At 43.2% G+C, this 25,718-nt stretch overlaps 1 protein-coding gene across 1 annotated transcript in view; it reads left to right on the forward strand.

Annotated features, from left to right (window-relative positions):
• DDX10 (DEAD-box helicase 10) overlaps positions 1-21,027 on the forward strand; it is a 168,370-nt gene extending 147,343 nt beyond the window's left edge. Inside the window, exons 17-18 of the mRNA XM_081001915.1 lie at positions 7,968-8,092; positions 20,760-21,027. Of these exons, the coding sequence (XP_080858041.1) occupies positions 7,968-8,092; positions 20,760-20,934 (300 nt within the window). The 3' untranslated portion in view covers positions 20,935-21,027. The remainder of the gene's footprint in view (positions 1-7,967; positions 8,093-20,759) is intronic.
• The last annotated feature ends 4,691 nt before the right edge of the window (positions 21,028-25,718 follow it).

Consider the following 25,718-nt stretch of genomic DNA (forward strand, 5'->3'; position numbering starts at 1 on the left):
TCAAAAGAAAGCTCTGCCTCACCTCTTTACTTTGTCAGAATATATAAACATTGCTTTGGGTAGGTACAGTGGTACCTCAGGTTACATACGCTTCAGGTTACATACGCTTCAGGTTACAGACGCCGCTAACCCAGAATAGTGCTTCAGGTTAAGAACTTTGCTTCAGGATGAGAACAGAAATCGTGCTCCAGCGGTGCGGCGGTAGCAGGAGGCTCCATTAGCTAAAGTGGTGCTTCAGGTTAAGAACAGTTTCAGGTTAAGTACGGACCTCTGGAACGAATTAAGTACTTAACCTGAGGTACCACTGTATTGGATTCTTCAGAAGATCCATACTGAATATTTCCCATTTTGAGGAGGAGGAGAGTTTTTCGCTTGCTTAACTTTTTTTTTTGTTAACTTAAATAGGCTTTTTTCCAGCTTAGCTCACCAGAGCTCAGCTCCAACACCTCTCAGGTGGGCGCTATTGCCACTCTAAGAGAACAAGGGAGAAGTTCATGGTGAGCTCCAGCACCTCTTTTTCTAGAAAAATAGCACTGGTGTTAGCTATTCCATGATCATTTCATCCCACACTCAAGAGAACCAAGCTGTTGTTTACTTCCACTTGGGCATCCTTTTCTTTTTTTGACAGTCCTGTACCAGCCCACATATACCCTTTTCAAGTAAGAAATGTTTGAGATGACTTTAACAAGTCAATGTTGAAATGTGGTTCAATTCCCAAGTGACTTTCTGTTGGGAAATCTAAATCTCCCAGACACTTATTAAATTGTCCTTTTTTCCCCAGCTGTCGCTGAATCTCTACACTGTTTCTTTGGGTTGAACAACAACAGTAAAAAGTGATACAAGATAACGTTCAGGATGGATTTTGTTTGGTCTTTTACCAGTTTCGGCTGCCTCCCACTTTTCAACTGCAGTAAAGAGTCACTACATAATAAGATCTGAGTTAATGGTAAAATCCAGATTAATACTGAAAATTAATTAGGTGGAAATACATCATAATTTCATGCTACCCTCCTGCCTTTTGGAGATTACAATTGAGTTCTCATGTAAACCACAAATGGTTAGGTTTTTTACCTCAGTATTTTCTTTCCTGCATGGATAATAACTTTTTGGGAACACTATTTCATTTTGGTAAAATAAGAAAAGAAAAGAATTCTGAGCTCAATTACTCAGAACAAAGCTACTTGTTAGCTAGTAATGCGTACACTTATACAAGTAGTCCAACTTAGATATTTCAAGAAATGACTGAGATTTTTAAAAGCAACAAAAACAAAAACAACAAACAGGTTGGAGACATCTCATTTAGACGCGTTTGCGAGATGGAGCTTATCTCCAGAAACCAAGCTTTACACATGTTATCATACTTATCTGTGTTACCATTCTCGGCTGAGCACAAACAAATGCAAGCCTAGTTACATTGGGATGGTGTTCATAAACTGACTCTAAAGAAAAACAAGTGAGTTTCACTCCTGGCTCTTCCGCATTCCCGGTGCGGGATTCTGTTGGAGTAAGCATAATTCCAACCTGAAAATAAATGGCACCTCTGCTGGTTTAACACACATCACACTCACTGGATCTCTGGTCTGAGTTGCGTTCCGCAAGTGGGTCCTGCCTTAGTGTCTCATATTTGTTCTGTTTGCATGTGCAAGGACATGTGCGTATTTATTTGATTTGTTGGATGTTCATCCTATTCTAAAAAGAGCACAGTGAAGGCAGCTGCTTGATCTCAATAGGCAGTCTAAGTTCCCTAGTGTAAGTGCTGTCAGCCTAAATGATCGCGATCTTACAAATGTGAAACAGATCTTATGTGGCCACCTTTAGTAGTGCCAATTCCACCGACCAAAGCGGTTGAGTGTAGAATAAGGTGGCCTCATAGGTTGTGGGACAGTTACTGAAAATACATACTTAAGTGCCCTTGCTGTTCAGAATGGATGTGTCTATGGCAGTGTTTCCTAATTTTGGGTCTCCAGCTGCTTTCAGACTACAATACCCATCATCCCTGACCACTGGTCTTGGTAGCTAGGGATGATGGGAGTTGTAGTCTAAAACAGCTGGAGGCCCATGGTTGGGAAACACTGGTCTACTGTATAGTGAAGAAGGCACCTTTCAGGTCATCCTAGATGTTGTGATGGTACAAAGGAGATGGTGGAGCACCAATGTAATGTATTCTCCAAGACCTACCTGAGAAAATAGTCCAGATGGCCAAAGAATGGTAGAGGCCAGACCGGTACATAATAGTTTGCATTTTCCATTTCCCCTACCAAATTGAGACAAATATTTACTTGTTTTCCATCTGTGACAGATTTCCTTGGCACACTTGACAGATAACTACAGGGAAGGTATATGAACAATAAAACAAACAAAGTCTTGTATCAGATATCATTACTTTTCACTAAATTAATTTAAGATGTTTCAATTGCATAACACTTGAAGAATAATATATAGCATTAATAACTGCAGCCTCAACAGCCCTTTGGTTTGATCACTCTTATCCGCATTGTCCCCAAATGTAATCTTCTAGGAGTTGAGAAGCCTTGTTTCCTATTTTTATGAAAGCTAGACACAAGTCATCAATCACAGAATGTATTTCATCTTGCTTGCTGTAGATAAGTTACACTCTTTACACAGTATAAGGATTTGTCAAGTATTCCTGTAATAAAGAGACAAATGAATGAGCAGCTTGGAAACGTAATGTGCTAGCAGATGAAAAATTGGTGTTTCATAGACTACCGTATTCTGTAGAGACAACTTTAATACCTGCATTAAAAAGAGAGAGATGAAAGTGACCTTCTGTAAATGTGGGGACGGGTCACACATTACAAGAGGGTCATATTTACATGGAGAACTGTAATATGTGGACTATGCTATGTACAAAAACAGCTTTCTGGCAGCAGTTTGTATACTGGCTGAAAAAATGCAACATGACCTCTAAATGAGAGTTTACTATGGTTGTTAGAGGAATCACAAATGGGACGTTTCAATGGTGGCTGTGAACAACCATGGAGGGCTTGGTTTTCAAGCTAAAGTGGTCCAGGCAAGTGCATTCCATGGAAACATTTAGGGAACCCTGTGAGCAATGCTTCCTGCTCATACATTTCTTGTTGGGGATTCAGGAAGGTCACACACAAACCAAAGACTTTGATCTCACACATATTTCAGATAAAGGAATTCTTGTCCAAATATGTTCTGAGGGTTGATCTTGTCAGCTTGTTTTTCTCCATGGTAAAACAGATATTCTTGTTATACAGGCGTGTAACAATTTATTTCCTGGTGCTGTGCATATACACGGTTGTGTGCGCGTGTAAATGGGGGGAACGCCTGTATATTCAGAATTATAAATTACTATATCCTCCAGAAACCTTTGGCTCAATTTTTGAAGATTTTGTTCTGCTGAGGTTTGAAGGTTGCAGGGGAAGTGGACGCACTCCTGTTGAATGTCTCCTGGGCAGGCAGGGTTACCTATCAGATCACATCTTTTTAAGTATATGTCTTATTAAGTCAAAACCAGCGGAAGTTCCTTGTTGGTCCTGCTGGCTGGAACCCTTTCTCCTGCAAACATAGGAAGTTGCTTTACATTGAGTTAGGCCTTTGGCCCATACAGCTCAGGACTGTCCAGACTGACTGGTAGCAGCTCTGCAGAGAAAAGTTTGTTCCCAGCCCTACGTGAAGATGTCAGGGGCTAAACCTGGGACTGTTGGAGGCAAAGCTGTTCTAAGGCCTTTCCCCAGTGCAGCTGTAAAGAGATGTTGCTTCAGCAAAGAGCTTGAAGTCTTATTAAACCGACAAGGGATGTGTTGTCTTTGACCTTGCCTTGTTGCAGGAACCAGTTGTGTGTTTTTAAGTCACACGTACCTGGTTTTGTACCCATCAGCCCCTGCAAGGTTGGAGAGGCTCAGGTGCTGTTGGGGACTCGTATTCTGAGTCCAAGGACAAGGGTAAGGATATGGGAGAACATACTGAAGGTTCTCCCCTGTACGGAGTAGCCTCTACCCTATAACCTTGTGGTATTGCAGCCCCTACTGAGGTTAGGTGCCATGACACTGGCCCATAATGAATCAGTATCTGGAAGTGTGCTGTTTGAATATTCAGGAGCTTAGTTTATTACTTCCAAACTCTCTTGGGAAAAAATGTTTTGGGACCTCCAGTATATAACACATAGCTTGCCACACTAAACTTTAAATTTCATGTTGCGTGTGACATTTTCAGTATCTGTGATGAGCCATCCTTATTTTATGTTCAGAGCCAACATAGGAGGAGTGCGGGCGGAGAGGGGGAGAACCCTCCTTTTTTAATCCCAAAGGTCAAAACCATAGTGTGAAATTAGATAGTTAAACTTTATGTTGTTGAGGGTTTTTTTTAATTGAATTTATTTTCCTTGGTTTAAGGACTTTGAAAAGTCAAGTGTATTTTCCAAGTCACAAGGGGTCAGAAAACTACATATCTGTTGAAAATAAAACTCAGCTGTATAAACACAAGAAAGTTGATTAATGTGCCTCACACTGAGTAAAGTAATACACAAAAAACAAGGATAAAAGAAAGAGAATAAAATCTTAAAGCAGATTAAGATTTTGTCAGATGCAGTGAATTAAAATCTATTGAAATATCCAGATAAAGGAAAATGTTTTGCCCTGTATCTAAACTATTGCAACATTGGTGCTAAATAAACCTCTTTGGGGAATGATCAGGGCACAAATCAATCTGATGAAAAAGGTACATGGAGAAGGGCCCTGGCAGAATATATTAGAATATAAGCAAGTTGATTTGGGAATAGGCACTACTGCAGGTGTTTGGGATGCAAACTGTTTAGGGTTTTAAAGATACACATCACCTTTTACAATTGATGAGAGCTATAAGTTTGTCATATGGCATAGGGAATTTGTTGTATAAAGAAACAAAGCAGTTTAAAAAAACAATCCACCAGTTAACATAAGTCCTTTTACAAGTAACTCTTCCCAGATATTGTTTATCCATACAGTATTCCTTAATGGGTTTTCCTAGCACTGAAAAAGAGAGGAAAATGTAGCATTTTCTGCATCATTTTCCTTCCAACTGCAATGTAAGCAAAGTTACTGAGAAGTTCCATAAAAGTTATATAAACCCATTTCTCTTGTGCACACATTTCCCCAAGGGGCAGATATTGAGCTCCCTGAAGGAGGCTGATGTGTTGAAATGTTTGAACACAAGAGACTACTTTTGAGAATTACGTTCTGTACATGGGCTGACAGCCGTGACTGCCGTGAACCTTGAAAGTGACAAAAGGGTGTGTGAGATAAGAGAATGTAGGCACGTCAAGTACATTTTGTGTAATGTGGAAGAAAAGTAAGAAAGATTTAGGCTCTGGGTGGTTATGCTTTTCTGCCTTAAAAGGAAGATAATTTCTCTCTGCATTTTGTTTCCATGTCTTTACTTGTCAGTTTTGTCATATTTTGTGTTTCCCTAATCTTACTGAATCTCATCAGAATGAGGCATTAGAGAAGAAAGAGCTTTGTTTTTCAGCATCCTGTATTTTGTTATACAATAGATTGGGAAGGTCCTCATAAAGCTTAGACTTATTACTCTGATCATGTTTATCTGAACGTAGATTCCACTGAAGTCAGTGCAAATTAGTTTTCAAAACAGGATGTCAACGTTGCAAAGGTTCTAAATTGCACGATAAAAGTATTTTGTCAACTCTTTATTGAAGAGACCTGCAATGGCTTTTCAGCTATCTTAATTTTTTGATTGAAAGCAATGCTTCCTGAAGATACCAGAATATTTTCTCCAATTTTTTTTAAAAAGCAAAACCTTAAAATAGGTAAATGCTTACACACATCATTCCTGCCCGTTCCCCCTATCAGCTTTAGGGGTTCTTTTGTCTTCCAGCGGTGACCCCAGCCAGTCAGGAATTATTTGGTGACATGCTGCAGAGCCCATCGCAGTTTGCTGTTGCTAATGTCGCTGAGGGCAAGCAAAGATTATTTAGAGCAGTGTTTCCCAGCTAGCTGTTTTTGGACTACAACTCCCATCATCCCCAGCTAGCAGGACCAGTGGTCAGGGATGATGGGAATTGAAGTTCAAAAACAGCTGGAGCTCCATGTTTGAGAAACACTGATTTAGAGCAAGATCAATGCTTCCTGGTCTAGTCACAAAGGTTAAGGGTCATGTAGTGATATTGTGATAGCATCACAGAGGGCAACTAAAACCTACTCAGAGCGATCTTGAAAAACCATGGGGGCAGGGGGCTTATGCCATACAGATGATGGTCATCATCATCAGATGTAAAGAAACAGCAATATGGAGAAAAACAGAATAAATACAAAAGTCTTTTTCTACTATAGTAGCCTCTGCCAACACAGTAGGACCGTCCTGGCTGGGCCTGATGGGAGTTTTACTCCCAAATGTCTGGTGAGCATATGTTAGCGAAGGCTGAACTATAGCTTATATAGCCATAATGAACCCGCCATACTAAACCTGCCATATTTCAAGCAGTTGTGTTCTTGTTGTGTTCTCTTTGGCAAACGATTCATTCAACAGAAGTGACTTTGAGGTGAACGAATATCTCATCTCTATAAATCTTTGTCATTTTGTCTGCAGAGTTCTGTCTTGGGTGCATTTCCCTCTTTGCACATTCCTCTTTTCTTTTTAAACTCTCTCTGCGTTTTGTGGTGAGGTGGACGTAGGAAGCGTGACACTTCATCACACCAGTGAGAAAGCAGATGCCTTCGCTTGCTTTGCACCTGCACTGTAACCAGAATGCTGGGTGACAAAATTAGCTGTGGTGTTGTACTTCACACATGCATCTCTACGGTTGGTAGGGAAGAAGGAAAAAGACCAAGCAACCAATCTGTCAAGCTGCCCTCAGCAAGGCATCTGTCTGTTTTGCTCCCCTGCCCCCACTCCTCCCTCCCTCTCTTTTTGGTAGTTTGCTGTGTAAAGTGAATCTATCTCTTGGTTTTATTGATCATTATGAGCCATGGTTTACTGTTGTTTGTTGAGAGTGAATATTCCAGGCTTAACTGCCCCCCACCCAACTTTATATATTGGCTTTTTATAATAAATCTGATTTCCTCCTCCTTCTCCTCTTTCTCTGTGACCTTTAAAATAGCACAAGAGAGGTTTTTTTGGGAAGCAGTAAAGGACTCTTGCAGGGGTGTCAAAACCATAATTCACCTCCATGTCCCCTTGCGCTCTCCCTGACTCCAAAGGTCAACCAGAGGAACTTTGCAAGAAAAGCACAAAATTACTGTGTTGTTGGCTCTGCTTGTTCATAGTAATATAAAAGCAGTTAACAGAGGGAAGAATGTGTTTTTATTGTACTGTCTTGCTGTTTTATTGGGCTGCTTTGGAGGGATGGAAAACTAGTAAATAAAAACCAGTTGATTGAAATGAAGTTTTCTAAAAAGGATCTTGTAATCAGAGATTAAGGCCACTGGAAAGAGATAGCTATTGTAAAAAAAAAAAAAGTTCTTTAAATATTAAGAGATGTTAGTGAAACACTCTTCTTTTTAACATTAGAGTATGCTAGCAAAGTGCCCATCATAACTATCAGTGGTAGATTTGGACAAGCATCTTGTCTTTTTCAAGGATTCCCGAGGGGAGTAGCAATGAGTACATAATGGGCTGGTTTGCACATAGTGCTAAACCATGGTTTAGTGCTATGTGAATGAGCAGGATGGAGGCTGTAGCACCAAACCAAACCATGGCTTGGTGCAAACGTGAGGTCTCTTGGGGAAGAGCCTATAGCCACTTTGCTCCTCTTCGGTCCTTTTAGCTCAACACAGCAACTAAGTCAAGGTTTGGCTGAGCCTGTCAACCACACCCGGACTGGTGGTTAAACTCTCCTCTGATGCATCACCAGCTGTACGCAAATCTTGGCTTAATTGCTGGACTGGACTAAAATGACCAGGAAAGAAGAAACACACCGACACACATTATTGAAGGAACATGAAATATGGAGGTGTCTAATTCTGTATTTTGTTTGTTTCACTCAGGTGGAAGAGGAATGTGTCGCCTTTCTGGATCGCAGTGAAAGTGATGACGACTTTGATCCAAGCATCCTTCCAGACCCTGACAGATATACAGACTCGGACCAAGAGGCTGATCCAGAAAGCCATGGGTATGTGTTGCATCTTGATAGTACGGTCTCTCTCTCTCCCTCCCTTTGTCTTCACCTTCCATATTATCAAAACCTTTAACCAATCAAAAACTACCCGTGGCAAATAACTATTCTGCCACAGTCAAATAAACCAATGATCTGAAGTTCCTTCCGGTTTGCTGATGTTTGGATGTTCAGCTGCTTTCATTCATGTACCTTCATGAGAATATGAAAATGGCAGAGAGCAATTTTGTGGTGTTGGACCCTTGAAGAGGTTGTGGAACCTAAATTGTGCACCTTGCTTGACTAATCATGATGATGTCTTCAGCCTCAATATTGGTTCATTTGGTTTATGCGCTGCTATGGCAATTTACCATGTATTTGGGGATCAGGTTTGGAAAATCCCAATTGGCACCTTATGCTAACTGTTATTTATTTGCTTATGTCCCACTCTTTTCTTAGAGCAGCTTATAAAAATTGTTTCGTGCCGAGTAGCCTAGCTTGAAAAATAAGCTGAGCAGCATAGCTTGTCTGTCCATTGTTCCACAAAAGCATGTTTTCCTGTCCATCTTGCGTGTCCCTAAAGAACAGAAATTTTGCTCAACCAGGTCCATTGTCATTTCCATCCTTAAACCATGCAATGTATCAGTTGGCCTCTACGTTCTTTCCTACCAAGTTCCTAGCTGTTTAGTAAGCAAGTCAGATTTGAAATCCCTGCAGCATAGCAGCGCTTTCATGGTCTTGGTAAGGATTTGTTTGTTTATTTATTTATATTTATTTATGACATTTCTATACAGTGCTGCCCATTCAATGAAGTCCTCTGGATGGTGAAAAAGCCAATACACTTTTCAGCTTAGTTTAGTTAACTCTCATCATATTGAGTACCACATTACAGACTGCTGGTTTGGGCTCTCCCCCACCCCCTGCCAAATCCTTCAGAAAAAGCTTACAGTGTCATTTTTGCCCGTATTTTTTGTTCATTACCATACCATGAAGATCGAGAAAGACCTGCAGGCCAGTGGCGTGCTGTCATTTCTGAGGCTGTCTGCTTTCTGTAGCTGTGGGAACAAGGGAGTACAAGTGGACCTTGCACGGTTCATGAATTTGCTGCTACTAGGAACCCAGTGGAGTCTGTTGGCAGGCTTCATGGCACAGCATAAAAGCCTTGTGGCTGGCTGGGCTATTGATTAACTGTAGAATAAGGGGAAGGAAGTCCACCTCAAGTGCTTCTTCTCTTCTGTGCTTCTGTATGAAATATAATTGGGTCACACATTTCCTTTTGTGAGCCAGGACACACCACGTTGCACCGAATCATTTGTGTGGAAGCTTGATTGGAAATATTCGAGATATCCAGTTTGTCGTCATTTTCGCAAAGCTTGAGTACCCACTCTTGGAAAGGGTTTGCCTCCTGGTTAGGAGAATGCACATATGTAGTAAAAAAGGGGAGATTACAATGTATTCACTGCTTGTCCATCTTCGCAATTGAACTAAGATATAAGATACAAGCACACCAGCAGTCTTGATGCATCTAGCCTCCCCCTCCCCCCCATGGTACTACTGCCGCCATGGTTTCCTCCCTCCTGCCCTGGTCAAAGAAAAGTAATATAATTTCCTGCATACAAATGCCTGAATCCAAGCCAAACCTAATTGGATCTGTTTTTGCCCAGCTTCCTCCTATTCTGAGAGTCCTCCATGCGGCCCTCTGCCCTCCCAAGCAGCAGCTGGGCAGTTTCTACGGACCATTATTAGTAAAAATAGCTTCTGCTTGATAGTAAATAAGCAATAAGTAATCTCCTATATAGAAGAAGTATGCATAGCAATATCTGCACAGGTGGGAAGGTCATCCCCAAGGGCTAGCATCCCAGGGCTCCATGAACATTTCGCATGGATCCCAATGGCTCCTGGTGTTCATGGATGCTGCTGCACATGGTCACAACAATATCTATGCCAGCAGTAGCCAACGTGACACCTTTCAATAGTTGTTGGACTCCAACTTCCATTCACCCCAGACTGGGATGGTGGGAGGCTGGTTGGTTAGTGGTGACTCTCAGTCTGTCTAGATCTGACCTGATTGGTTAGGAGCTGGTGGCCTCCTACATCTGAACCCTACTTCTGTTTTCAGACTCCTTGCCACTGCTGCTTCTTGTAAATACGTCCAAATGTTCATAAATAATCTGCCTTAAATGGGTAAAGCTTTCTAGAGCCAAACATTATTGAAAGAGAACCAGCTCTCTAAAAACCAGGAGGAGGCAGAGGAGCTGACTTCCCCCACAGAAGGAGGTTAATCTTGGTGTCACTGACATGATGTCCCTGCATTGGGTCACTGCCCATCGTACTTTGGACAGGAAAGGATCCTCTGAGAGAATGCAGTCTTTACGGTATCCCATACCCAGACTGTTTGTTTTTCCAATACTTTAATAACAGCGATATACATGTTGGTTTTGCAATTCTAGGACTTAAATGTGTTAGAGATTGTTTCTTTGTAAAGGAAGAATGTACCCTCATTTTAAAAAAAAAAAATACAACCAGGCTTACAGAGCAATCTTAAGTATAGGAAGCCAGTGGAATTTACACTGGCTTATGTTAAATTAGGGACGCGGGTGGCGCTGTGGGTTAAACCACTGTGCCGCTTGGGCTTGCCGATCGAAAGGTTGGCGGTTCGAATCCCTGCGACGGGGTGAGCTCCTGTTGTTCAGTCCCAGCTCCTGCCAACCTAGCAGTTCGAAAGCACATGGGAAGGTAAACAGTGTTTCCATGCGCTGCTCTGGTTTTGCCAGAAGCGGCTTAGTCATGCTGGCCACATGACCTGCAAAAACTGTCTGCAGAAGTGGACAAACGCCGGCTCCCTTGGCCAGTAAAGCGAGATGAGCACCGCAACCCCAGAGTCGTTCGTGACCGGACTTAATTGTCAGGGGTCCCTTTACCTTTATGTTAAATTAGGATCACTTAAATTTCCCCTATTCCGTACTCTGCTCAGGAGCAAGGCTGCTACCAGAAGAGAGGAGGAAAACAACCCTTGAAAATAGAATTTGACTTATGCCACCCTTTTCCTTGACCCAAGTTTTGTCATGCTGCCAGGTCATGAGACCAAGCTGAACAGAGTTTGGATCCAGCAGAAGTCCTCCCTGCCCTGCCCTGTCACTCCCCTGAAACACCTGTATGCAGGGCTTATGCCAGTATAAGATCCACTGATCTTAACTGAGCCAGCTGTGGTGGGATGAGGAAATTGCACTGTCATATCCCTGGCTGAACTGGGACATGGGGCTTATGTCAGCATAGTCCAGCTGCATCAGGAATCATCTGGTTGAGCCAGAAATCAACTGGATCCTAACTTGCTCACCCTTGGAGATCTTGGATTGCTCCCTTAGAATCTTTATATCGAAGGAAATAGCAAAAGGTAAATGATCTGTCTCTGGTTGTGGAAAGCTTTCTGTTCTTTTCTTTAAATTGCTAATTTTTTCAGCCATACTCATCTCCGCACCACCACCTCCTGTGAGGGAAGCTATACACAACCCACTCTCTTAAATTTGCCTTTAAATGAAAACGGCTTCGAGCTATCCCCTCCACCAGATGAGTAATTAAAGAATCCAAGCATGTAATGCAAGATGAATTTTTGGTATATCTAGGAACATTTATCATATTTCTGTTTAAGGCTATCATAATGTTAAATAGTTAATGAGACAAAGCATTTGTCGGGGGCCGGGTAGGGTATGGAAGCAGCAGGTGAGTGCCCTAAATATTCATTAGGCAGCCAGATTGAATTCTTAATAGATCCAGTTCCTCAGCCATTTTTGAAAAGAAATTTTGAATTAGAACAAAGTTGTGATTGGACTTTGCACCACCTCCAGTTAATCTCTTACATATAGGACTATTCATCTCAGCATTCACTTTTACATGTGACTGCCATGGTATAGGCCAGGGGTAGGCAACCTAAGGCCCATGGGCCACAAGCGGCCTACGGGGGCTGTTTACCCGGCCCCAAGCCACTTGCTTGGTGAGTCCCCGCGCACTGCACTAAACCAGCGCAGCGTGGCATGGGGACTCACTTTCATGGCGCCGGAAATCGCGTCTGCACAGACGCAGATGCCAGAAATTGCAGGCGTGTGTGCAATCCGGTCCACGGAGTGATCTGTGCTGGAGTGAACTGGCCCCGGCAAGGTAAACCTTGCCGACCCCTGGTCTAGGCCTCAGATTTGTCAGTTCTTTTAGGGTGAATTCTCATCCCTGACTACCACTAACTATGTGGTTTTAATTATGAGAAGTTAGAGGAGTTATAATATAAACCTGGATTATTATTATTTTACAAGCTACAGTTTGAGAGCTGTTCTTCTATGGCACTCATATGCAGATTGCTCCATAATCCCTGTTCATTCTCAGAATGGACTGGCTGTTTCCCTACAGTGGAGGATTTCCTCCCCTAAATTGCTTCTTCCACTTGCTCCAGAAGGTAGGGCCTGAAAGCAGGGAGTGAAGGCTAGAGGAGGTAGGTGCTCCCTTCTCCTAGAATCTGGAAGCTCTGGGTGGCCTTCTCTGACAGGACACCTCAGGGAGCATCTGTAGAGTCCAGGGAGGGCGTTGACCCAACTGCTGGGGGTGTAAGAAGCAAAGTCAGAAGGACAGAGTGCAGCCAAACCACCCTAGACTCTGCAGCTCTTCTGCCATTGGGAGTAGGCCCAATTTCCTCAACATAATGCATTTCTGAATGCTAAGCGTTCCTGTAAAGCACAGGAGATTCACAAAGGAAACTTGCTTCACCTTGCCTTTCAAAGCTTGGCAGGCAGGTAGGTGTGTCAACCTGTTGGGACTGCTCCATTGCTAGCAAACAGTTCTGAACTCTTTTCCCTAATATTGGACAGCTGCTCCTAATCTAGCTAGTCCGACCTTTCCTGTTGGTTAGTCTGAGCTTTGGGGCTGCTCTGACTCTCTACCCAATACTTTTAATCTGCCTCAATAAGGACCTCTTCCTTACTCTCATTGTGGTCTGAGTGGGAGGCAGAACACTGAGCTTCTTTGTTTTCTCCATTTATCCCATTTCTTGTCTGTTGCTTTGTTTATTTATGGTGACGTGGGCAAGGTGCAAGGGAGCAGAGGCTCAGGAGGCCAGTCTTAGAAATGCCCTGGCCTCGTTACAAGTTGGTCTCAAACATGGCCTCCATCCTAACACCTTGAAGCAGGGTCCCTTCCAACTCTACAATTCTATGATTCTATGCTCTACCAACTGAGCCATCCCAGTATATCTGCCTTCCTCTAGCTGCAGTGATTAAGAAGGAAGGTGAAGGCAAACCTGCTTCCAAGCCATGTCCAGCAACATTTTCCAGCAAATGTGTGAATAAAAGCATATGAGGACTGCGGATTGAGCCCCATGCTCTACACCCAATGCAGAGGCCTTGCTATGGAGTATATTATTTTTATTTATTAAACTTGTATGCCGCCCTATTCCCACAGGTCTCAGGGCAGTTCACATAGCACTTCACGTACCTCTAGTGCTTTTTGTGGTTGTGGCCCAGGTTTTTTAAGTGTGCTTAGCCCAGAAGTATGCACTGCTCCAAAAGAAGCAAAGACCAGTTTTGCTGCCTAGATTGAGCATAGCCAAATACATGAATGCCCTAAGGAACGGATAATGAGCTTTACCTGAGATACCGAGATCCTTTCTGATAGCCTTTCAGAGAGGATGTAAAGGCCTTCTTTCATTTACTTACTTACTTACTTCCCATTTTGCAAATGTTACTAGTATTGCTCTTTTGTTTTAATAGGGTCCTGTTGCAAGCCACTTTGAGCTTCAGAGAAGTGACACAGATCTATCTGTTTAAATAAATAAAGAAAATGCTCTGTGATGGTTCAGAAGAAGGCAGGGAGGAAGGAGGGAAGAAAAACAAGAGACGTAGCAGAGAAGACAGGAGGAGGAGGGTGGGTCCTAGGAATGGCTAGAGGTGGTTTGAGGGCTTTAAAGCATAGGCTGCTGAAGGACGTTTTAATCTTGTGTGCAGTGCGGTGGAGAGGGCACAAGCTGTGTAGCAGTGAATGATGGAGAACAAAGACAGTTTTGGCAGCTGCAGTTTCAGTGGACTAAAGATGAAGTTCAGCGCCTGAAGGAATTGAGAGATGAAGGTTTGGGTGACCAAAGTAGGAGATGATTGGTTGCCAGCCTCATTATGAGCTAGTGGCACGTTATGGTTTAGGTTTTAGTATGTTTGCTGCTTTTTTTGTGGGCCATTGTTTTTATTCAGCCTTCGTTTTGAACATATACTATATGTGAGCTTTGCTAGTTTTAAAGGTTTAAAACCAGGTATACCTTTAGTTTCTAAAATACTGTAATGAGATCTGTTCCTGGAAGAGATTATCGAAGGGTGAGGAGCATGGTTATTTAGTAAGTATTGGTGTAAGTAAGTTAACACCTGGAAGTTCATGAAAGGTAAGTTTCCCAGTGTGGTGTAGTGGTTAAGAGCGGTAGTCTTGTAATCTGGGGAACCGGGTTCGCGTCTCCGCTCCTCCACATGCAGCTGCTGGGTGACCTTGGGCCAGCCACACTTCTTTGAAGTCTCTCAGCCCCACTCACCTCACAGAGTGTTTGTTGTGGGGGAGGAAGGGAAAGGAGAATGTTAGCCGCTTTGAGTACTCCTGAAGGGGAGTGAAAGGCGGGATATCAAATCCAAACTCTTCTTCTTCTTCTTCTTCATCTTCTTCTTCTTCCCATCTTCTCCTCTCCCACCCCTCAACCCACATTATTTAGGAGGACCCTCAGAGAGCGTACAGGTGGGTGAAGAGAAAGAGAACTTTGCTTCTGTGAAGAGGACATAAGAAGCACTTTCTTTTAAACCCAGTAGAATTTCCAGTAACATCTAAATTTGGGGGGTTCTGAGCTAACCCTAACTGTCCAAACTAACCAAGCAGGTCAGAATCAACATGAGCTTTATGGACCTGACTTGTACATACCTGCCATGTTGTATATGGCTATTCTTTGTCTAATTCTAGTTTAGAATTAAGTGAGGTTGCCCTCCATTAAGCGGTAGATGTTGAAGCCAGTTTCCCTGGCCTCAGAGTGCTAAGAGAGTATACTTGAGATGGCTGAGAAGCAAGTAGTTGAATTTGCTTCTGATCCATTCTTGCTTGGCTTTGAGGCTGAAAGACTTTATACATTATCAGTGATGATTGTGTGCTTGCTCCTGCACTCCTGCAATATCTGCTGATCCTGTGCAAATGAACAAATGATTGCAAATACACTTCACATCTCCGATGCTTTCCTCCAAAGGAAACTAATCTTGTAAAGGCTGCCCTGAACTTGCCACCAAGCAGGAACGAGGGAAGGAGAGAACGAAGCACAACTTTAGGAATCTTACTTTGACTTTTGCCTGGGACAAACAATGCAAGCTGGCAGTTGACACTGTGCAACTGAAAACAAGATTGCTGATGCTGAAATAACTAGGTTTGGTATTGCAGAGGAGCCCATTTGAGAGCAGCTAGAGTGAAAGCAGACATAAAACAGCCACAGCCTAGCACAATCTAGGTGCTCAAATACCCATTGATTCTCAGTGGGCTTAATTTGTCAGATTGTGCCCATTAAATCCATTTTAACATGCCATTCTGATGCAATAAGCATTGCAAACTATTTTAAACAGTCACCGATAATAAGGGTGTAATAATGTGACATCACGCATGCAACTTAATCATACTGGTAGACGAGTAGAATTTTTTGTTGGCCGTTTAATCCATTAAAGGAGAAACAACCTTCACTTTGCCCAGATTAATTTAATTTAATTTCCATTTTAATTGTCTTTGGCTCATCCTGTGTTCTTGCTACTTGGTTTGCCCAAAACAGCCTCATTGAGTCTTCTGAATTCGGGGGCACTTGAACCTATAATGAATCACAGGCAAGATCAACCTTATTCCTTGCTTCCTTCATAAACCTCATTTTAGAACTTTTTCAGTGTGCATTAGGAAGAATGGCTGGGGAAAAAAGGAGAATAACACAGTACACAATGTATTTTCATTACTACCGCTGTGTGCAGTCAACATTCTGACACTGAGTGAGGAAGAAGCAGCGCAGGGGCTCTGTAGAAGGGTCTGCATTAATTAATCTTCATTAGAATTCTCGCCGTGGCCTTACAAATTAAAATGTATGTGTGTGGCTTGCCGCCCAGTGTCCTTGATTAGCAAAACGGCAGTTCTTAAGGGACCAGCTATCCCTAAACTCCCTGCTCTGCATGCTGCTGGCAGATCAGCTTCCTTAAGAAACTTATTTCTAGAGGAGTAGCCATGTTAGCCTTTTGCAGCGAGAAACAACGGAGACTCTTGTGGCACCTAAGAAACTAGTAAAAGTATTATGGCATTATCTTTTGTTGATTACAGCCCATCTCATCAGATGCATGAAGCGTTATCCTGAGTTGGGATGTAAAGAGTGAGGTCAGAGGGAAATGAAATGCACAAAAGGGAGCGGAGAATGCATTTCATTTCACTTTTTGCAATCCACACACATACACCTCCCCCATGTGTATGCATACCTGCAGTTCAGGATATCATTTCATGCATTTTATTAGCTCCCATGTATAAGACACCCCCTACTTTTGGGGACTCCAGTTTAAGAAAATGCGGGGAGGATTGCCCAGATTTGTTCAGCTTTTTTTGGAGGGGAACACCCTGAAAATCACTCACCCAACTCGCATATGCTGCCGATTACGTGCGTCACAGAAGAAAACAAGCGTCTGCCCAATAGCTGCCAGTCACACACACAATTGCCGCAGTGGCAGCCAATCCACAGCAGCCCTTGACACAGCCACAAATCACACACCCAGTCGCCGTTGAAAAGCTCCTGCTCGTGGCTGCAACCAATCGCCTGTCCTGCATATGCACTGTCCGTGTATAAGACGCCCCCAAATTTTAACCTTATTTTTTACTTTAAAAACCTCGTCTTATTGGAAAAGTAGGATAAGCGGACTTGTCCAAGAAAGCTCACAAATAATAGATCAATTATTCTTTAAGGTGCCACAAGACTCCATGTTACTTCTGAAACTAGGGATATCAGGCCGGGAAGTGCATGGCTAGCGTTACACATAAACAAGGCTCCTTTTGCAATTCTGCCTTTTACTGTTTTCTTTTATTTATTTGGTTTGTGTGTTTTTTTAAATCTGCCCCACAAATCCAGGAGGAAAGTTTGAGGGACTATTATCCATTATCTATATATGTGCTGGAAAGATATTTCAGTTCCACCACACAGCTCAGGAAGAGGTCAAAGCTTCACTGGTGATGCCTATATTTTCACCCTGCTTGGCAGACAACAATTGTCTCCCAAAGCTCACATCAGTTACAAGAAAGAGAGAAGAGAGAGAGAGAAATGGACCCTGCCGTCAGGTTTACAAACCCTAAGTGGTGTCTCCTCATTCTCCTCATGCTTGCCACTGCTCACACACTTGGAGGAGGACAGCAGGTGGACAGGCAGGAAGAGCAAGGAAAAGCAGGACCTGGGCTCCAGGGCAGAGATTTGCTGGATGGACCTGATGGGAGTTGTAGCCTAAAACTTCTGGAAGGAACCAGGCTGAGAACGGCTGCTCCAAACTATGCAGTTGAGGATGGTCTGTGCTCGTGGATTTGGCGGCTCCCGTGTTCACTACACAGCCTTGAAAGCTCTTTTCCCTCGCTCTATGATTCTGTCATCTTGCTAGCCCTTAAAATCTTTTCTTCCAGATTCCTCCATCTACCTCTTTTTCACTTCAAATGCTAAGCACTGTGCTCTGGGCCCAGGACTTCTCAAAGCACGCCTGTTCTGAGACGTGCCAGAAAAGTAGACGGACTTGCTATTCATTCACTATATTTTCATCCCGCTTTTCAGGCAGTGATTGGAGAGGGGAGGGGAAAGGCAGAGGAGAGAGAGAGCAGTTCTTCAAGGCCAGAACAAAGCAGTGAGCCGTAGGAGGGCATTGATTCCCAGTTCAGGCCTGCTTCATCTTTCCTTTGCTGGTGCTTCTGCTTGTTACTACAGCCAAATGCCCTCTTCCTTCTGCAGCCCCAAAGCAACTGTCCATTGGAAAGGAGTGTTCTTTTAGGCAGGGCATGCGAGAAGCTAGTTCCCTGTGGCTCCTCCTTTGGCTTTTGGATGGGAGATAGGCTGGATGGGATGGGAGCTGACTCCCAGTGGTCCTTGGTCCCCTGACTGATGGCAGAGATAACGAGCCCTGGTCATTTTCTAAACAAGCCAAGCTATGGGCGAGGACAATAACCTCCTTTTATAAACCACAATGTCTGGTTCATCTGGTTGGACCTTGCCCTGGGACTAGTCGGATTCACTGCTCCCTGGGCTCCGCAAATGACTACAGTTTGACTCTCTCTTGCAAGTGGCTGCTGCAGCAGCAACTTGGCACAAGTAGGGAAGGGAATCAGGCTTCCCATCTTGTGGAGGATTGTTTCCTTTTCAAAAAGTGGCTATAGCAGCCATAGGAGGAGCCTGTTGTGATCCTCCCATTCTATTGGCAAGAGGGGGGCATGTCATACTCTGCAAACTGCCGTTTGAGTGCCTGGCCTGGACCAATAAGTAAGTATTCTGTCTGAATGCATGGTGCTAGAGTAGCAGCCAGGTTGCTTCTGTTGCCACTCAGGGCCGGCCCTACCATTAGACACAGAGAGGCAACCACCTCACACTGTTACTCCCGAATCTCCTAGGCATTTTATTCTGTTGCCGCACAACCTGTCCTGGCAATCCTCCCCTGCCTTAGGTGCAGTGGAGGATGCTGTCACATCACCTGTGTTCAAGGAAGGTTCATCTGCAATTCCATGTGGCTTCTGTACCTGGAATGGAGAGGGGTGCCACCTTGTCCTTTGTCTCAGGCAGCAAAATGTCTTCAGCTGGCCCTTCCACCCTCTCCTGATACTCTCCAACAAGGGTACAGCTTCATCCTCACCTACTCATCAGCAGCACCCAGCGGTAGGAACTGTAGCAGTTGCCACAATAGCTGCCACTAATGTCTGGTCTTCACGCAGCTTCATTATGTGAACCTCTCAACCCCAGAGTCCTAGCAGTAATGTTGGGATAGCAGATACCTTGATTGATGTGCAGACAGTCTCAAGACCTGGCTGTAAAAAGTCTGCATGTCTCAGTTTTTCCTCTTCAAAAAATGTCAACGTTAGATCAGTGATATATTAATAACAATCTTCTCATCATTTTGCCACCCATCCTCCGCAAAGATGAGGTTCTGGGCTTGCACAGAGATCTTTCTTTAGTTTAATAGAATATGATACTTACGATGTGGTCTTGTCGACAAAAACAGCTCAGGTAGGCAGAGCATATGGAATGCGCACCTGCAATCCCACTGCAAAACAGATAGGTCTAATTTTATCTTTTTTGACAGAGACAGCAAAAATGAAAAAAAAAAAATTCCAATTTTGTTTATTTGGGGAATGGGAAGTTTTACTGTGCTGCTATTGCTTCGCAAATTCACATTTTAATATGCTGTGTTATTATTTTTAAAGCCCTGCTAGGTGTTTCATAATAGTGGGCACTATGTTGCCCCTGCAATTATTTGTGCTTGCAATAAAGTCAGTATAAACAGTGCTGACCTAAACGAAACACATTTTAAATTTTGGTTTTATAAGGCAGGAGGAGGATGCTCCTCTTAAAAACAAAAGCCTACCTATACACCAATGAATGATTTTCAGATCAGACTGGGAGTGAATTGCCCATGCTGATATCATAACCAGACCATTTTTTTTTTGGAAAAATTACCAACCCATGATAGACAGTTGCCCTCCAAAAATCCAGAGCAAATTTGACCGGCTTCCCATTAACTGATTGCTGTCCCCCACCACTGTGCTTACTGAATTGTTACAGCAGAATATGTTCCCTAATATAGATGTTAAAATATTAACAGCTGTGTTTGCCAATAGAATCCAGGCAGGGCCAGCAACAATAGTCCATCTGGACCAAGGGGTTTTTATTCACAAGGAGTGGATCATTTAAGATTGGTTGCCAATTTGCTTGCTTGGAATAGGAGAGAGAGAGAGAGATTCGGCTGCAAACATCTCCCTTGATGCCAAAAAAGTGTTTGACAAGGTTATTGCCAATTTGTTAATTTTGTTAATTTGGAGAAATTTAAATTTGGAAAGTTGGGAATAGACAAATTCAGAGGATAGTTCTATCACTGGGTGATAGCTGTGATGGTTGTGTGGAACCTGTATGTTTGAAAATGGTGTATCACCTAGCTACTGGTTGCTTAGAGGAGCAAGAGTGGCCAAGGACTACTACATTTTAGCCCTACTTATGGATTTCTTGAGGGCACCTGGTTGTCTACTGTGGACTAGATGCTGCTTTGCTGTGATTGACCAGAGCTCCTCTTAGTTGAAGCCACACGAGTCACAACGCATATCTGATTACGAGGAGCAAGACATGCTTAGTCCACAATATTAGCGAGCGTTTAAATTTACACGTGCTCATATTTGTTGCTTGCCATCAACAAACAGTAAATTAATCTAAAGCAATGGTAAATCTGTGTTTCTTCCAACTAATTACACATTTTCCTTGGTCAGCAGAATTGGTCTCAACTTTTGAGCTCTTCAATCTATAGTTCCTCTTTTTACAGCCATCAACGTGCTTGTCCCTTATCTGTGCATAAACCTGCCTTTGTTAAAAATGAATTGTGTGCTTGCATGATGCTTAATTGGCTTAAATGCACTTATTAAAAGGGTGATTTATTTGTTTCTGCAGTGGCCCTGGGATGGACAAACAACGTTCTGGTGGAAGCGCATCAGCGGTAGAAACAGTGCCAAGAAGAAAGAAGATCAAACTCAGCAAAGAAGACTCGTTTGCAACATTAGATACAGGCCTTTCCCTTGCGGAAGATGAAGCGCTAGTATTACATCTGCTCAACAGCCAAAACTAATCCCCCCCCCTTTATTTCAAAGCTATTTTTGTCTTTGTATCAGAAAGGCACCTGGCCAATTTGGTTGCCAATAAATAAATATTGCTGCAAACATTTCTGAGATAATGGTCTTTCCAGCGAGTGGCTCTTGTCCAGGTTTCTTAATTGTCTTACTTTAAATGTTGTGAGGATCCTTTCCCCTTTTAAAATGTTTTTTTTTGGGGGGGGGGTTATTGGGTTGTTTTTATTTTGATTATGTATTTTGTGGTTTTCTATTTTGGTTTTATTCTGTGAACCGCCCTGAGACCTCCAGGTATAGGGCGGTATATAAATTCTGATAATAATAATAATAATGAGGATCTTCTGATATTTCCTAAACAAACATGCATGGCACTTCAAAGATGAGAGGGACATCATTGCAAAACAGCTTTCCCCTAACCTGGTGGCCGCCAGATGTTTCGGACTACAATTCTTCTTGGGTCCAGCCAGTGTCCATTATCCCCAACTGTGCTGGCTGCAGCTGATGGGAGTTGTAGTCCAAAACATCTGGGCATGTCAGCTTGGGGGATGATGAAGTGCAATACTGGTTTGCACATGGAGGCTTCGGTGCCTATCAGAATAAGAAGGCTGCTCCGTGCCAGACAGCTTTTTCAGAAGGTAGAGAGACCAAAAAGGGCTTCATGAACGAGCAAATATTTTTGTAAAATTTTAATTGTAATGAGCAGTACTGTTTGTTCTTTTGCAAAATAAAACCAGGTATGGGTTCCATGCACTGATTTGCCTTATAAGCCTTTGATTTGAAATTCTGAAACTTTGGAATAATGTATGCCTGTTTTCACTCTCTTCACTCTATTTAATATTCTCCATCATTTTAAGACATTGCATCTTAAACTGTGGGGTGTGGACCCTTTCACAGTGGCATGGGCCACCTGGAAAAGTTGTATGTTAGAAGTTCCAAGGAATCCCGAGGAAGGCCATGTCAATATCTGGGTGGTTAGAATGCCCCATTAGAGGGTCTTCACTCATCCACCTTGGATTTGGTGGTTGTGGGCACAGTGGCACCGTCCCATTTATCCCAAAGTTTTTTTGGAAGAAAGGAAGCTCGAGAAAGTCCTGCCGGTTTCTCCTAATAATGTTTCCCTGTGTGTGATTTTTTCCCCTATTCTTTTTCTAGTGCCACTGTTGGGAATAGTTCTCCAGTCCATAGATGCTTGTATGTGGCAACAGGCTCTGTTCATTCACTGGTGTGCAAATATCTCTACATTCTCAGAGGTAAACATAGATGGTGGGTTGGGAAACTACAAGGGTATTTGCATGCCAAAGTTCCTGCTTGTATGCATCTTTTTACAGTGCAGTCCTCTTGCCACTTTGCTTCTTGTCAAATATACATTGCAAACTCTCTCTCTCTCTCTCTCTCTCTCTCTCTCTCTCTCTCTCTCTGTGTGTGTGTGTGTGAGAGAGAGAGAGAGAGAGAGAGAGAGAGAGATATTCAGGTGCAAAATTTTAAAAACAGTAGAGAGTAGAGATTGAATTTTGATAGCCCTGACTAATCCCTCTCAGCCACCTGGCTGAAAGGTTGGGGTTGTGTTAACAAAGATCAGAAACTTCCAGAATCACTGTAGTTTGTCCTGTTCTCATCCTGCCTAGAGGACTTAACCTTCTTAATTAGAGCATTTGAAATCCAGGTAGAGGACAAGCAGGTGTATTTGAATAGTGGTGACAGCCTTGGTGATTTTCTACTGAAGCTTATATTTACCTGCAAGCCTCCTGAAGTCCTTAAAAGTTAGGGATCTGGAAGCAGGGATGCAAGTGTTAACAGCATCCTAAGGTGGCATTTTGGAGCCCTGGCTTGACACCCTGTTGATTGGAGTGAGCTGGTGAGCTTATCCCTGGTCTGTCGCACTTTTAACAAGCCCTATTAGGTTTGATGATCCACACCATGAACACGAACAGCTGCTGTCTCTCTGAATCAAGCTGCTGCCCGCTACACTTCTGTGAGCACAGAAGATGCGACCAGAAAAAGGAAGGAAGGAAATGCAAACAGTAAGGAGGTCGTAGGTGCAAGGACTTGCTGGTGGAGGGAATGAAAATTACCATCCTATTCCATTTCTCACCTCTACAGTACATCATTTTTCTTACTGGTTAAAAATAAAAGAGTCTTCTGGAGCCTTTCCTCAGAAAATTGGCTGCTGATGATAAGGGAGCAAATTTGCAAATTTGGAGGAAGATGGAGCTTAGAATGTATTTATCATTTACATATATATCCTGCCTTTCTGGCAAGGAGCTCCTCACGACAAAGCTGTTAAGGGAGGTTTGGCGGAGAGTGTGTGTCTGCCTCAAGGTCACGCAGTGAGTTTCATGGAGGACTGGGGTTTCAAACCTGCTCTAATTCAACACCCTCGCCACCGTACCACAGCATCCAAATATGCGCCAGCTATTCTACCCCCGCAAATAACAAGGGGCTGCTTAACAAAAACATCCCAAAGCCTATCAATTCCATGTTGTAAGAGGGATTGCTAAAAGGGATGAATTTGAGCCTTTCATATCCTGTGTCAACAAAGATGGGATGCTGTTGCTGCCTCCAGCAAGCCATGATGTGGAAGGGTTATATCAACAGACTACATTCTGAGACATGATTTATGAAGACCCCTTTAGTGCTTCTCTGCTCAGTATTGTCATGAACGGTGCAATAGGGTACTTTGTCAACTTTTCTTTTCTTTTTTATTGTTTTGACAATACAGGCTAAGGAAGAAATTATACCCCTTCAGGGTATCCTGAAACCCAAGGTGGCCCTGCATAACTGTTTGCAAACATGGGTTGGTCAGGTGCACTCTCTCATCTTTGTTTTACATATCTGCCCATTCACTTATAAAACAGGAGGTGTTGGGGATAGACTTCAAACCAATGAAGCACTTGAGCAAAGTGAACTGAACCCAACCCTGTCTCCCCTTACGGGAAGACAGGCAGAGAGAGCCTTCTCGGTAGTGGCACCCGCCCTGTGGAAAGCCCTCCCTTCAGATGTCAAAGAAATAAACAACTATCTGACGTTTAGAAGACATATGAAGGCAGTCCTGTTTAGGGAAGTTTTTAATGACTGATGTTTTAATGTATTTTTAATCTTTTGTTGGAAGCCGCCCAGAGTGGCTGGGAAAACCCATTATTAGTAACAACAACAACAACTTCCCTGATCTCAGTTCCTGCAATCGTTTTGGAGTTGTGCTATTGGGAAAAGTGTCTGAAGTAAGGATGCAAGTTCCCCTTTGCTGTAAATATTTTATTAAAAAACCATCCCCAATTTGATGTTTTTCTAGAAACACCTTCCTTGTACTCTTAAAATGGCAATGGTGCCTACCTGAGAGGTGCTGGAACTGAATTCCAGCTGAAAAAAATGCCCTGCTTGGTAAAAAAGAAAGAAAGATAAAGGAACCCTGAATGGTTAAGTCCAGTCAAAGGCGACTATGGGGTGCGGCACTCGTCTCACTTTCAGGCCAAGGAAGCTGGCATTTGTCCACAGACAGCTTTCTGGGTCATGTGGCCAGCATGACTAAACCGCTTCTTGTGCAACAGAACTCCATGACGATCGCCAGAGCGCACAAAACCGCTGTTTACCTTCCTGCCACAGTGGTACCTATTTATCTACTTGCACTGGCGTGCTTTCAAACTGCTAGGTTGGCAGGAGCTGGGACTGAGCAACAGGAGCTCACCTCATCACGTGGATTCGAACTGCCGACCTTCTGATCAGCAAGCCCAAGAGGCTCAGTGGTTTAGACCACAGCACCACCCACTCCCTGCTTACAATAACCCAGTGAGGTAGGTCAGACAGAAACAGTGACAGACCCAAGGTCACCCAGTGAGCTTCATGGCTGAGGGGCAGGATTTGAATCTTGGTTTCCCAGGTCCTGCTCCAACACTTTAACCACTACAGCATATGTTGTTGCGATTGTAATTTGGTATAGATTTTTAAAAAGTATTATTAATCATGAAATTGTAGAGTCGGAAGGGACCCCAAGGTTCAGCTAATCTAACACCCTGCAATGTGGAAATATGTAGGTGGCCCATAAGGGGAGCAAACCTGTGACCTTGGGCATTATCAGCACCATTCTTTAACCAACTGAGCTAACTGGAAAATCTAATTTGTATTTGCTTTATTTCTGCACACTGCCTTGTGTAAAGTGAAGGGCAGTATATAAATCTCTCTCTCTCTCTCTCTCTCTCTCTCTCACACACACACACACACACACACACACACCTGGATCTTTCCCCAGGATTGAACCCAGACCCTTCTGCATTCAAAGCATGCGCTCTACCACTGAGCCTATTTTCCAGGAATACTATGCTTTGCTACTCCATATAGACTGTTTACTTCATTTCAACCCGCTGTTTGCCATTTTTGGATTACAGCTCAACTATGCCTTTATCCTGCTAGCGTCTGATATCAAGGGACACTGCATGAGTGACTGCAGTAGAAATTCTTCTTTTGTTAGCTATTGAGTGTTCTTTAAAAAAACAAAAATCCCCTCTGGCTTGCAAAACGATCTACATACATACAAACATAGTAGAGAGCTGAACACTCTTATAATTTTTCTCCATTTAATAGGTTTCCTTCAAGGGTGATTTGACAGATGACAACAATGTGGACGAGAGCTGGACAGGGTGGGATGGGTGGGGGTAACTGATGCTCTTCCTCAATCGATCTTCTGGGATTTAAGTCCCTTCAAACTGGGTAGGGTTGCCAGGATGATGAAAGCACGCTGCAATCCTTGACAACAACAGCAAGAACCAGCCAAAGGCAGAAATAAACTAAT

The sequence above is a fragment of the Podarcis pityusensis genome (assembly GCF_964106645.2).
Source record: "Podarcis pityusensis genome assembly, chromosome: 4".
Taxonomy (NCBI): Eukaryota; Metazoa; Chordata; class Lepidosauria; order Squamata; family Lacertidae; genus Podarcis; species Podarcis pityusensis.